Source organism: Coenobita brevimanus, chromosome 101 (genome assembly GCF_032717465.1).
Source record: "Coenobita brevimanus isolate Jiangsu-jjx chromosome 101, ASM3271746v2, whole genome shotgun sequence".
In the NCBI taxonomy this organism is placed as follows: domain Eukaryota; kingdom Metazoa; phylum Arthropoda; class Malacostraca; order Decapoda; family Coenobitidae; genus Coenobita; species Coenobita brevimanus.
Genome location: NC_137054.1, coordinates 45,548,227 through 45,563,155, shown reverse-complemented (window position 1 = coordinate 45,563,155; position 14,929 = coordinate 45,548,227). Strand labels below are relative to the sequence as shown.

At 42.0% G+C, this 14,929-nt stretch overlaps 1 protein-coding gene across 1 annotated transcript in view; it reads left to right on the top strand.

Annotated features, from left to right (window-relative positions):
• LOC145415017 (reelin-like) overlaps nt 1-14,929 on the top strand; it is a 492,696-nt gene that overhangs the window by 61,827 nt on the left and 415,940 nt on the right. The window contains exons 10-12 of the mRNA XM_080284434.1: nt 5,016-5,202; nt 6,745-6,971; nt 7,836-7,998. Of these exons, the coding sequence (XP_080140560.1) occupies nt 5,016-5,202; nt 6,745-6,971; nt 7,836-7,998 (577 nt within the window). The remainder of the gene's footprint in view (nt 1-5,015; nt 5,203-6,744; nt 6,972-7,835; nt 7,999-14,929) is intronic.

The window sequence follows — 14,929 nt, the reverse complement described above, 5'->3', positions numbered from 1 at the left end:
TCCCAATGTCAGGTGTAACTTTCTTACTTGGAAATGATATTGGTGGAAGTCAGGTGTGTCCAGCTCCTCAGTTGTCTGGTGGGCCAGTGGCTGCGTCCCAGGATTGTGATGTCCCTGATGTGTTCCCTGCCTGTGCTGTCACTAGGGCTAAGTCTAAAGTTACTGGTGATTTAGAGGATAATGATGATGATGATGTTATCCTAGCTGACACTTTTCTTGCTAATTTGGACCACTCACCAGATGAGGCAGTACCCCGTAGTGTTGATAATTTGTCTCGTCAAGAGTTGGTTGAGTTGCAGGTTGCTGACCCTGAGTTGAAAGGTCTAGCTAACACTGCTTACAGTGAAGAAGAGTCAGCCGGTGCTTCTACTTGTTATTATGTAAAGTCAGGAGTACTTATGAGGAAGTGGAGACCCCCAACAGCATCAGCCGACTGTGAATGGGAGGTTGTACATCAAGTTGTCATCCCTCGTGTTTGTAGGCAGGATATCATTCGAGTGGCTCATGATTCCAGTTTGGCAGGACACCTTGGAGTGAGGAAGACTGTGGCACGCATTTTGAAACACTTCTACTGGCCAGGTATCTTCAGGGATGTTTCCTGGTATTGTAAGTCTTGTCACACCTGTCAAGTTGTGGGGAAGTGTAATCTGACTGAAAAGGTTGCACCTCTAGTTCCCATTCCTCCTTTTGAGGCGCCTTTCACCCGTGTGTTGGTGGATATTGTGGGCCCTCTTCCTAAGACTTCTTCAGGATTTTCTTATGTGTTGACCCTGATTGATATGGCTACTCGTTATCCTGAAGCCATTCCACTTAGAAATATCTCAGCAAAGAACGTGGTTAAGGAAATGCTAGGGTTCTTCACAAAGTTTGGTCTGCCCAAGGAGGTACAGTCAGACCGGGGAAGTAATTTCATGTCAAACGTTTTCAAGCAGTCTCTGAAAGAGTTGGGCATCTCCCAGATCACGTCTTCAGCTTACCATCCCCAGACCCAAGGAGCGTTGGAGAGATATCATCAAACACTCAAATCGATGCTCAAGAAATACTGTTTGGAACATCAGAAAGACTGGGATAAAGGTCTTCTATTCGTCGTATTTGCCGCAAGAGAATCTCCAAATGAATCACTGGGCTTCTCACCTTTTGAACTACTGTTTGGGCATGAAGTAAGAGGACCCCTTAAGTTACTCAAGGAATGCTGGCTGTCGGAGGAAGATGACGTCAACCTGCTGGAGTATGTGATGAAGTTCAAAGAACGGCTGTCCACTGCTTTACAGCTGGCGAGAGAGAATTTAGGAGCTGCTCAGGAGAAGATGAAGACTTGGTATGATAAGAAGTCCAGGTGACGCCACTTTCAGCCAGGAGATCAGGTTTTGATTCTGCTACCAGTTCATGGGCAACCTCTTCAAGCCAAGTTTAGTGGTCCTTATTTCGTGGAGAAGAAACTCAGTGATGTCAACTATGTCATCGCCACACCAGATCGTAGAAAGAGCAAGCAACTATGTCACATCAACATGCTAAAGTTATATTACAGGCGGGACGAAAATAATCCAGTCTGCACTGTAGCTGTTCCACCCGAGTCTGCAAGTGAAGCTCTCCCATGCAGTATGAGCCTGAGTGATAGTTTGGGGAAGAATCCTGATATCCTGAATGATCTCCAGACTAAGCTTTCTCATCTACCTCCCAAGGAAAGGCAGGAGTTTTCGGCATTACTGCAGGAGTACCCGCAAGTGTTCCGTGCCACTCCAGGAAGAACCACTGTGTTGATGCATGATGTCAATGTTGGAGACGCAAAGCCAATTAAATTGCCTCCTTACCGTGTGAACCCAGTGAAAGTTCCTCTCATCCAGAAGGAGCTTGGCTACCTGTTGGACCACAAGATGATTGAGCCCTGTCAGAGCGAGTGGAGTTCTCATGTCACTCTGGTCCCTAAGCCAGCGGCTTTGCATTGACTACAGACGTGTTAATCAGATAACCAAAACAGACACTTACCCTCTCCCTCGTGTGGAAGATTGCATAGACAAGATCGGAAAGGCTAGGTACATAAGTAAGTTTGATTTGTTAAAGGGATACTGGCAAGTACCTATGACTGAACGTGCTAGGGAGATCTCATGTTTTGTAACACTAGGAAAGACTTTTGCATGTTCAGTAATGCTATATGGTATGAAGAATGCACCAGCCACATTTCAGAAGCTCATGAATGTTGTAACAGAGGGTTTGGCAGGGTGTGTTGTTTATATTGATGATGTATTAATCTTCAGTGACAACTGGAAAGATCACCTATGCCATGTCAGTAAATTTCTTGAGCGTTTGGTTCATGCTAATCTTGTAGCTAATTTATCAAAGTGTGAGTTCGGTCAAGCTAAAGTTCAGTACCTTGGGTATGTAATTGGTGATGGACATGTTGCACCACCAGGAGCTAAGGTTCAGGTTTAAGTGATCTTCCCAGACCTAAAAGTAGGAAGGAGCTACAAAGATTTTTGGGAATGGTAGGTTATTACAGGAGATTTGTTCTTAACTTTTCTATTCTTGTATCACTACTTACAGACCTACTGAAAAAGGGAGTTAAATTTGTCTGGACCGATAACTGTGAATCCTCTTTCAACAAACTTAAAGCTATTCTATTAAGTCAGCCAGTGCTCGCTACTCCAAATTTTGCTAAGCCTTTTAAGATGGCTGTTGATGCAAGTGATACAGGAGCTGGGGCTGTTTTGCTGCAGGAGGATGATCAGGGTATTGAACATCCTGTATCTTATTACAGTAAGAAGTTCACTCCACCTCAAAAGAACTACTCAACTATTGAGAAAGAGCTTTTGGCCTTGATTTTGGGTTTACAGCATTTTTCATTTTATTTGTGTTCTGGTTTTGACCCCATAGTCATTTATACCGATCATAACCCACTGAAATTCCTTAGTAAGTTTAAAGATAAAAATCAGAGATTGACAAGATGGAGTCTACTTCTTCAGGAGTATTCATTAGACATACAACATGTCAAGGGGAAAGAAAATGTTATTGCAGATTGCTTATCTAGACTTTAGACAGATTGTTTTAGAGTAATAAGAAATTTCCTTTGTAAATTTCTTTTTCTTTGTGGGGAGGTGTTACATAGCCTATGATTTCATCATCCTTTGTGTAATTTTAACGCACAGTTGCTGCATGTTTGATCACGAGCGTGTTCTGCCTCAGTCCCCCCCTTCTACCGTTATAGTAGAGTAAGTCGTTCTCTCTGTTATTCAGAGCGGGATTTTCAGCTTTTTGTCCCCATGGCTTCATTTGCGCGTCCTTCTTACAAGTTGTATCAAGCTCTGCCAGCCCCTATATAATGAGCTCAGTCTCTGCATCATTGCCACTTAGATCTGCTCCTCATTTTGTTCACATCTCTGTCCTCCCCTGTACAGATATTATTGTTGTGAGTGCTCAAGAAATCTCCAAACATCTAGCAGCTGTGTGTAATTTGAGTATAATTGTTATTGCATTTTTTCTTGTACCGTGTAGCATAAGGTTAATTCTTAGGCCTAGTGAGGTTTTTGATTGATGTTGGGTTTTATGTCAGTCATTTTTGATAATAGTTTGTATCTGTAATAATTTATCTGGCATTCACTGAGTATTATGTGGTATCTCATTTTATCAGGGCTGACTTTGATAAATTTACTCTTGTTAATTTCGTGTTAATAGAGGCTATTGCAGTTAACCATATATTTAACCTGTTTATTTGCCATTACATTATGCTTATGAGTCCTGAATGTTTTGTTGTTAGTTTGTGCATTAAACTTTAACTTGTAATTTTACCTAACTCTTTTGTTTTGAACCTGGAACTTTACGGGACAGTAGTGACTCTTAGTATTCTCACTTAAAGTGTACATTATCTTTCTCTGTTCCGTAACAATATATATATATATATATATATATATATATATATATATATATATATATATATATATATATATATATATATATATATATATAATGTATTTATTACTGTGTACCTTGCAGAGAGATTTCTGTCTCCGCTGGTTCAAATCAATGGCATTGACGAACAAAACTTACTTTACTTACAAAATCATTGCATAGTACAAGACAGAATTAAGTTCATTTATTAGTGAACTGGTGTAGAGCGGTACACTTCAGACCTAACTAGAATTGCTTACAGACTTTTCTCAAACAAGATCAAACAGACTCATAGGTAACAGAGTACTAAATGAGAACAGTTACGTTAATAGGCTGCTCTTAACTTACGACTATATATCTTGGAGTACATCGTATAAATGAGTATAAATGAGAAAATGAGTAAAGTGATGAAGTGTACGAGGCTGGTAGACGGTAGGAGGATGAATGTTGTTTTGAATGGTGAGTTGCTCGAGGAGGTAGAGTGTTTTAAGTATTTAGGGTCACATGGTACTGTGAATGGAAGAAGAGATATAGACGTGAAGTTTAGAATGAATGAAGTAAGAAAGGAGCTGTGAGGAATGAAAAAAGTGTTTAGACGTCGTTCGCTTAAAATAGATGTAAAGAGAAGGCTGTATGAGGGTGTAGTGGTACCGACTGCAATATATAGGGCTAAAACATGGAATATGGATTTAGCAGAGAGGTAAAGTTTGAAAGTTATGGAGATAGGTGTCTGAGGAGTATGGGTGGAGTGACGTGTGTGGATCAAGTGAGAGATGATGAAGTGCGAAGGAGAACTGGAGTTATGCGGGAGATGGCTGATCGAGCTGGGCAGAGGGTGTTACGATGGTTTGGGCATTTAGAGAGATTGGATGAAGAGTGATTGGTCAAAAAGATAATTGGATCAGATGTGAGAGGTGTAAGGCTGAGAGGAAGAGTTAGTGGTGTAGTAAGACAGTCAACGCTAAGATGAATGATGTGTTGAAACGGCGATGACATTTCTACATCTGAATATCTTTACCTAAGTAACACCCGGTATACTAGACAGTTACAAATTGTGTTACTAGGAGGGCTAAGAGATCTCACAAAGAGGTCTCACGTGTAAATATTATTAAACGTGTGTTTTGTGGTAACAGGTGTGACGAAAACTTCCATGGCCACAAATGCCTGCCGTTGCACAAGCTGCACCGGCAGATGGACGCCAACTTCGATCAGCAGGATGACATAGCGCGGTACAACCTGGAGGTCACTGGAGGCACCGTCGTCTCGCCTGGGGAAGGTTGTGGCATCGTGCTGTCCAACAACAGTCTCTATTTCGGAGCAGTGAGTCATGGCACCTCTGAAGCCAACTGTACTGTTTCACCGGTTCTGGAACGAATGCACCCGGCATAATAATTTTATTAGCTCTTAGCCTTCCCAGGATTTCTGCAGACTCATGAATCTTCTTATATAAAGATCAAACACAGACTCAGTCGCCTTTGCATGCGGGCGATTGTGTATGCACACTCTGCATATGAGATTAGACGCTTTGTTTAACTGTTCTGCTTGAGTTCGCAAGCTAAACTAAGCAACGTTCAGTCTATCTTCACTATTTCTACTCAAGTGGGCATCTTTAATTGCTACTCATATTGTCCTTGGATCTTGCTCTTATTAGAGGGGGCAGAGTGCCATGTAAACTTTTGGTTCATATAATTTTCCATCCATCTTTACGTTAGTCCGCAGTACATCAGCGATATGAACTACATATATTAGGTGGCTACTAAGATACTTAGGATTAACTCTTGAACCCGAGAACGTATTTTAAATTTAATTCTTATCTTCAGGCGACAGTATTCAGCCTGGAAAGGCTTTTATATGTAGAGCAGTCGGATGTAAAATGATTATGAAAGAGCTCCCTTAAATTGTATAGAATCGTGCGTTTGGTTGTCAGAATATTATAAGATATACCATACATCATAAGCGATAAGAGGTTAAAACAGTTTATGGAATGCAAATGCCATTTTTAAATATAACAACATATTGGAAGGCTTAAGTGGAAAATGTTTGGCTTGGTGGGATATATTGTATATTTCGAATAATCTCATACATGTAGTAAATATGTCTTCATCAAAGATATATTCTCTTTGATGCAGTTTGTTGCATCTAAGTGACAGTTCACACAGGTTAGAAATATTACCAAATACTAGTTTCTCTTATTCAGACTGGTAGATAAAGTTTAATCCACAATGGTCCTGTCCAGTGGCCACCTGAGCAGTTTAAATAAAATGATACTTAACATTTAAATAACTAGATCTGCATAGCATTTGAGACGATTATAAAATATTAGTGGTGTACTTTTGTCGATGAGACAAATGGATGTCAAACTATTTTCTTTTGCTACTTTCATAATGCATTACATAATAAAATGCCAAAAAATATGATGACAAAAAAAAAAAAAAAAAAAAAACGACCTGAAACTATGGCTTCTTGTCTCAGGCATGGTGACCTCATAGACCCAGGGACATGGACAGGCGATTACAGCAGTGATAGACTTTTAATGTCAGATTCACTCTCTGATAGGACAGCGTGTTTCACATGCAAATTGTAAATGCAGGGTACAAGGTAGACAAAAAAAGGGAAATAAAACGAGCTCTATTTTGCCGTACTTTCCCCATTCCGAGAGTCACTGAGATGCCCAGATGTAAACTTAGGTAAGCATTAATTGCAAGGTTCAGATGGATTGATGGTCTAGAGTGTGCAAATTGACAAATAGCCCGCTTGGCCTGCGAGTGAGTGGTTACTGTACTGGCATCACAACCAGGCAGGTCACCGGATGTTGGGTAAATATCCCCACTATTGATTCCAATGTTTTACTGTTTAATACAGCCTGGTGTGCGACAGCTGGAGACAGATGACCTCAATGCTGCTGACATAGAGATCATTCAGTTGGTTCTGGTGGTGGGTGGAGGCGCCACTGCCAACTGTGTGCCCACCCCGGCCCACCAGCAGGAGACCACCGCTGACGGAAGTGTTGTTCTTGAGGCCTCCACTGATGGTGGACACACCTGGGTCCTCCTGCAGGAGCTCCTCCCATCAGAGTATCGCACGCCCAGGTTAGATACATAATTGTCATGCGCGGACACATTTTCTAGAAACTCCAGCTGCTGTCATTAAGGGTCTAAGTTTTCAACCAAAACCTGATTCACCGCCTTAATGTGAATTTCCACCATGAAGCTGGTCAAGTTTTCTGGTCTATTATTTGGGTAAGCAAGAAATTTGACCATTTTTTTTTTTTTTTAACATACCCTGAGTTCACCTGCTGTTTTCAAATGTTGAATGTCTCAAGGTAGTGAAGGCCAACACGATTCGATTCAAGCCGAGTCGAGCCAAATCGAGCAGGTTCTTCAGGCGAAATATTTTGCAAACAGAGTCGAATGCCACGTTTTGACCTTCACGATGGACGACTTTGGCTCATCTATGTATATTCTCTGATTCTGTAATAATTTGCATTTAATGAAAAAAAAAAGTTTTGTAGCGATCGTTGTGAAAATTTAATTCTTGTCAACACACACACACACACACACACACACACACACACACACACACACACACACACACACACAGAAAGAGAGAGAGAGAGAGAGAGAGAGAGAGAGAGAGAGAGAGAGAGAGATGCAGGAGATTAGCAGTTAACAGAAATTACCATAAGCTTACTGGTACATCTTTTTTTTTTTATAGGATTTATGTAGTTCTTGAGGAATTAAGAAAAAACTTATCTCACTCACATACGATTAATTTTCCCACACCATTTCTATTCACCTGAGATATCTATTTATTTATCCATTCATGTTTGTCTACTTCTCTCCATCTATTTGTTTATGATAAAGCTATATATTGGTAAAGTCCTCCACGTAAAAACTGTAATGCTGGAACTTGGGTAAAGATGATAAATTGATGTGGCAGACGTTTTATTGCAGAGTGTTTCGTGCCCAGCTGAAGGAAAAGTTTCCGGTGGACGAGGCTGAGGTGGTGAGATTCCGCTTGTGGCAGCCGACCCACAGCGACAAAGACCAGTGGGCCGTCGACAACTTGATGGTCACACCGGACATCTACCTTAACACTCTACAGGCGGATTTTGCTGTCAGTGGCTACATCTCTTTTCCATGAAGTTTGCATCAAATATGGCCTTTCATTTCCAAATTGTGGTCCTGAGAACATGAACGATTATCCAGTACACGAAATGTATACCAAATTTTGGTGTGTGGTTTAAACGACTTACCAAAAAATATTATTATTCGACAAACAGATTTAGGATTTCAGTAACTATACAAGTACAGTACCGGTATACCATTTAAGTGGTCCCCCTACTGATTTCCTGCCTCCGGTAATGTGGATTGGAGTCACCTAATACAGGTGGTGTCCAGTCCACTGACTAATTCACTGCGCATTGCCAAGAACAGGACTGAAACAGATGAAACAATTGTTAGTTCCGTAGTAACTGAGATTTGGAAGCTTTTTGCTCAAGAAAAATCATATAACCATCTCTCGAGTTTAGCAGCACATTTTGAGCTAAAGGTTAGTTCAGGCCACTCGCTGGCATCTGCTATTAAAACCCACAGTTCTGACGGCTTCCCTCCTATTGTTTTTGAGAACTGTGTTTTTGTGCTGATACTCTGCCTAGGCCAGCTCATTTGCTTTCGTGTGTCAGTTGACATTTTTTCCTTCGAGTGGTAAGTTTGCTCTCATTCAGTTTTCCCTGAAGAAGAGTGACCACCTCCAACCTTTGACTATCGCTCAGTTCGTTTGCAGTGTAAAGGAAACACATGAGTGTACAGTTTACATTCTCGTGTTTCTTTGGTCTTTGAATTTACTGCTCAAGAGGTATATTCTTAGGCACCTTTCCTCTTATAACCTGTATGTCTGCCAGTACTCGTATGGCGTCCATCTGGGATGCTTTTCTAACATTCTTTTCTGATTCTTGGTCTTCCTCCTATTGGGACTGCAGTGAAATCTTTGTTATCGGGCAACACAATTAAAAGGCCTTCGACAAGTTTGGCACAAATTTTTAAAATCCAAATCGCTCCCCCACAGTTTCCTTGCTGGTCATTCTATAATTGCAGTTGTATATGGCTGCTGTTCTAAGACAATAGTGGTGTTCCCCACGGTTCTACCCTTTCACCAATCAACTCTTTATCTTCTTTGTGATGAGTGGGTGCAGAAGAGATGTAGCGGTATTAGAAGCAGACTGTGAGATAATGCTGATTTCGTGTGTGTGGTGCATCAGGAGAGCATGTGCATATTGTCAGGCGTGAAAAAACTGATTTTGTTGGCGAGTCCCTTGGATATGTGGAAGAATTTTGTTACATGGGATTCTTGTTATTTGCTGGAGGTGGGGCTGGAGCTAGCTGTGTGGCTATAGTGAGGGGTGGTTGGAAGAAGTTCAGTGAGCTGTTGCCTTTCCTGACACTGAGAGGGCTCTCCCTCCATGCTATGGGACCTTTGTATGTGGCATATGTTAGGAATGTAATGCTGAATGGTAGTGAGACGTGGGCAATAAAGGTGGATGTGTAGTGCATCCTTGAATGTGGGTGACCCCATACTTAGTGACAAGCCAAATGGTTTCCTATACACCAGGAAACCATTTGCTGTACTACGCTGAGTGGTAACCATATAACCAAACTATGGTGCCTGGTGGTTTACTGGGTAAATTAGCCTCTCCAACCGGGTTGAGCCTGTGTCAGTTTATATCCAAGGGACGGTTGGGGTTTATTGCTCACGTAATGCCATTCAGGAATGAGTGAGGCTGGTCACTCTCATCTTAAGTCAGGATCAACTTGCCTAGCCCTGGTCTCCTACGCTCCTCATGGGGCAATACAGGATTAGATGATGTTTGGTGTATGTACTACTTCTGTTGAAATAGCTTTCCAGAGATGAATCGTGCTGAACTACTGGCACAGAGATCCTATTTGTCCCTGTGTGTGGTATAGTCGTCATGTGTGGAGAGTGCCCACCAAATACACCAATTGTATAAAGGGTGGAGGCAGAGGATTTTTGTCCCACCAATTCTTTTTTACTGACTCGTCTCAGCCTCTCTGCCGCAGTGATACGTTCTCTCTCTCTCTCTCTCTCTCTCTCTCTCTCTCTTCTAAAGCTGCTCTTCTAATCACTGCTTTTCTTGTATTCCTTGTCCCAATACCGGCAAGCACGCAGCACCCGTCTACCTACACACACTCAACCCTCTTAATGTCCAGCTCTTCAAAGGAAGAGTTAACTGTTACTACTGTACTTTCATATATGCAACGGGCAAACTCTGAATCTGTCTTTCTCATGCTGTCTATCACGCTGGCTATGACCTCCAGTCTTAAACGCAATATGTCTTGTCATTTGAAAATGAAAGCCCATTAATATGGAGCTTTGCTCAATTTTCTTTAGAAACAACTTTTTCTTTTTGTATTAAAAAATAATTCATTTATTCATCGTATATTCCTTTTTTTCACCATCAGTCCAGAAATTTAAAGTGAAAATGACGAGTCGCTTGGCCATGCGTGCCATTTTGTGAGCAATAAACCCCAGTCATCCCTCAGATTTAAGCTCTCCTGGACTATATCCAGTTAAAGCGTCTTAACTCACTACATCACCGAATCTCCGCTGATGGTTATATCGTCACTACCTTACATAGTTAATGGTTTTTTGGAGTGTTTGTGATGGGAAATCTGAGAGAAGACTTGACAGACCCTGTAAAACATGTTGTGGGTAAATCTGGAATGCTAAGGGAGAAAGACAATGGAAAATGTAGGATGTGAGTCATGGAAGAAGGGTGTGCATCAGTAATTCCTACTTCAGACACAAAAAGTACAGTACATGGTATAGAGAGACTGAATGTTGAAGGCAGTCTGACTGACTATGTGCTTGTAGAAAGATATTCTGTTATTGACAGAAGAGTGTTGATAAGACGATGTGGAGATTTACCTAACCATATGATAGTGGTATGCATAGTGAAACTGACAGTGGTTCGGAGAATAAGTGGTGAGAGGAGTATTCAGGGTGAAGAATTGACGGAAGGATTGCGAAATACAGCAATAATGGATTAATATGAACAAAAGGTAATGGAAGAGTTAAGGTCACTAAAGAGAGGAAATGGGTGCGAAAATATTGTTGAGCGTGTACATAGTTAAGCAGCACGGTTGTGTGTGAGGGAAAAATAAGCTGATGGAAAGAACATTTAGAAAAACTGATGTGTGGGAATAATAGGAGTACAGTAGAGTGGTGGTATATATGACTGGTTCTGAGAGTATACACAAAGATGGAATATGTTGGCTGAGAACGCGGCATTATAAGTAAAGACTGCTGGGATGAAGCTGGTGAATGGGAAGGCGGCGAACGTCAGTGATGTACACCCACTAAAACAATATTATCGACACCCCATGCTTCGATAACCTTTGCAACAATCACTGGCACAGAAATCGTGAATACCCGTCAAGGGTTGGTACACCTGATCCTCAACCCCCTTCAGTCTCTCCGCTCCTCCCTCCCCCGAACATACACTCTCTCTCTCTCTCTCTCTCTCTCTCTCTCCAGGTATAGTGTTACTCCCGTAGCTTCATGTATATAACGAATAATTCATTGCAATAGACATAATGCTCGAAGGAAGGTCTCAGAACTTTATCCACTAGATAGTTACAACTCAAAGTGCTATTTGTCTGCTTGTCACCCATCGTATCCGAGGCTACCACCTTATGATTTTCGTACACGTTGTGACACAGTAACAACCACCATTAGCATTTTAAGAATTGGTTGATGGCAAACTATATAGGCCTAACTGTCCAGTATATACAACGCCCCATGAACACCGCATGTAATGTACGAGTATTTACAGTATGTATCGTAGTATTGCAATAATATTAATACCATTAGTGACACGCGAATGTAATAATGCATGGATTATGAAACTGAGAATGGCATACCACCAGTTTGACGAAGATGGTAACACCATCAGGGAGGGGGTGATCGGTAGGCATATTTGTTTATTTTAGGATGGGCTTTTACCTCACACGGTTCTAGATATGCATATAAAATGAGGAATACGAAAACTGCTTCAGCCTGGGCACTTGGAGCACTGAAAAAGCAGTATTCGTATTCAAAGTGGCTTCGGGTTCTTTCGTAACACTTCCTAGATAGCGATTTATTCTGCAATTACTCATCCTCATTTATAATTTTTATGAAAGCATTATTGATACTCAAGCTCTCTAAGTAACGTAAAAAGCAGTGATATTAGGCAAAACAAATTGCTTAGTATGCAGCGCTACGAAGCCTCCGATGCCACTATGAATACGGACCTAAGGCTCAATAGATCAGGGATGCCAACCAGGCACGTTAACTCATGTGTTTATTTTCAGATCTCTCGTCCGTTGTCTCAAATTTTATCACGCTAAAAGTGTCCCAACATTATTTTTTAGAGGTAGTACAATCAGGAGCACTAATTTCCGCTCAGGGGTACCCCCTTCCTACCCTTGTATACTCAGGGAGGAGGGGGGGAGGGGACGAATCGAGCCCCACCCGCCTCTCCCCCAGCTCCCAACCCTCCCCCAAACTCCCATCCAACTCCTCACCCGTCATTCTTAACTGGCAGTCACATCTCAGGCTGACCTCATACTTAAAAACTCCCGATCACACTTATTACACAAGCATAAAACAGTGGGATGTTCAGAACATGATATAAGTATCAACACGCTGCATCAAGAAATTAATGCATTGTAACGTTGGCAGCAAAACATGTAAAACAAGAACGTTAACAACGGCCACCCCATTCCACCTGCGTTGGCAGCACTGCTTTGAATACACACACACACACACACACACACACACATAGATGGATAGACAAATAGACAGACAAATAATTTGTTGACCACAGGTACACCCGAGGAAAGTTCTGCGTTATGCACTCGCTCGCCACTTCGAATTAGTAAACGTGTGACAAGTGGTTGCGAAGCAGTAGCCAACATTCTTAATATCTGGTAATTGTGAGAAGGATGGGGAAGGAAGAGGGAGGGGTAGGAACTATCAGCTGCCCCAGCCTCCCTCCTCCCTTAACCTCTCCCCTCCAACACAGTTGCATCAGACATATGAGTGTCTGGCCACTGCTTCGCTATTGTCGCGGCGCACGACTCTGAGTCGTACCCTGGCAACCTGCCTGTCAAAAGTGCTTCCGATTTCGTATCATTATACACGGATCATATTGTCATACACGAATATATTATACACGATTATTATTATACAAGAACATATACACGAATCACAAGCGTATCATATTATACACGAAATCGGAAGCACTGTTGACGGGTAAGTTGCCAGAGTACGATAATGACAACCTCAGAGTGTCGTGCGCCGCGACTATAGTGGTTGTCTCAGGCATAAAGGACCGAACTGGCAGGCAGGTGTATAAAGCGGAACTTTCCTCGGGTGTACAGTCTCCGGCAAAAATAGAGCGACCAGCTTGACGAGCAGGTTGGTATATGTGGCACCGCCGCACCCCCATTCCACCCCCCCCTCCCTCGTTCACTTTCATTCGTCTACCCTCCACCCTCCCCACATCCAAGTGCACGACTCGTATTGTCTCAACCACTCTTCCATCATCCATTTGTCTTGGGAAATAATGGTTTTGTTATGGTAACGAATAAAAACACGTTACACAGTGCTTTAATCCATAGTATAGTTATTTATACACCACGATCTGGACATAGGGTGATATACTGTAGTATATTCGTATGATAGTGAGGTCTTTAATCATACAGTTTATCATTTTGACGGTTGTATCCAGTCAATGTGTAACATTAAACAGTCGGAAGCTATAAGTACATGTTTTGTTGTGGTCGGTGCTGAGTTGGGGGGAGCTGGCCGTCACACGTTATGGTGGGGGCATGTGGAGATGGGTCCGGGGTCGACGGCTCTGACGGGGTGGATAGTGTGTGTGTGTATGTGTGTGTGTGTGTGTGTGTGTGTGTTCCACCAATGCTCATAAACACGTCGTTATTATCACCATGAAGTGTGCATTACAATATTGTCCATTGCGCCATAAAATAGTGATATTTATAGTTTAACAATATGGCAAATAATATTCACAGTTAGACCTTATTTTCTAAATGTTATTCAGATATGCAGTAGCGGATTATAATACATTAGTTTGAACGTAGCCTTTAACACTGCAGGGTAAGTCAGGCTAAAACACCTGATCTCTAGTAAAACATTCAATATTGTCACCATACCACATGTTATTGTAGGGCAACTGGAACAGGGCAATAGCAAAGGTGGTGGGTGGCCCTACTCGGTGTTGACAGGATTACCTTATCACTCCCTCAGTTACCCACAACATTCCACTATCATATAAATCCAATGTCTGAGCCCATTGTTTCATATCGGTTTAAAATGCGTTCTTAAATATACCGGTAGTCAGTTAGCCTTCCTTATTAAATATGTGCGTAACCAAAACAGTTTGTTCATTTAAACGTCCTTCCCTCTCTGTGGCAGTTGACGCGTCGGCTGATGGTAGTTAATGTGAAAAACCATGGCCACACAGAGATAAAGGAAAGTAGTAACAGACATGGAACACAAGTTGAAGAGCAAATAATCATAAGGTTAACCTGACTGCTACCTCTATTACGTTGCTATTAGTAACATTGACCAGTGTGAACTGTAACCCGTCACACCTTTGTTGAAACCGTTCTCACCGAAAACGAATACACTGAATTATCTGTTGTATGGCACGATCATGTTGATTACCGTAAGCTGCAATCAAGACAAGTTTGTTTGGTTACTATGCAGATCATCCATTCGGCCAATTTAGTTACTGGTTACCTTTTCCGAAATCTATGTATCTATTGCCAGAAACCTCAATCCCGTTTGGGGTGGCCACAAACAAATCGCCTCCAAATCACCCTGTCCCCCTCCATTTCACTGCCCTGCTCCCAACTCACACCCCCCTCTCTCATATACCTCTCCACCCCATCCCTCCATCTCATCCTCGGCCTCCCCCTCCCTCTTCCCCCCTCCACCTCACTCACATACACTCTCTTCG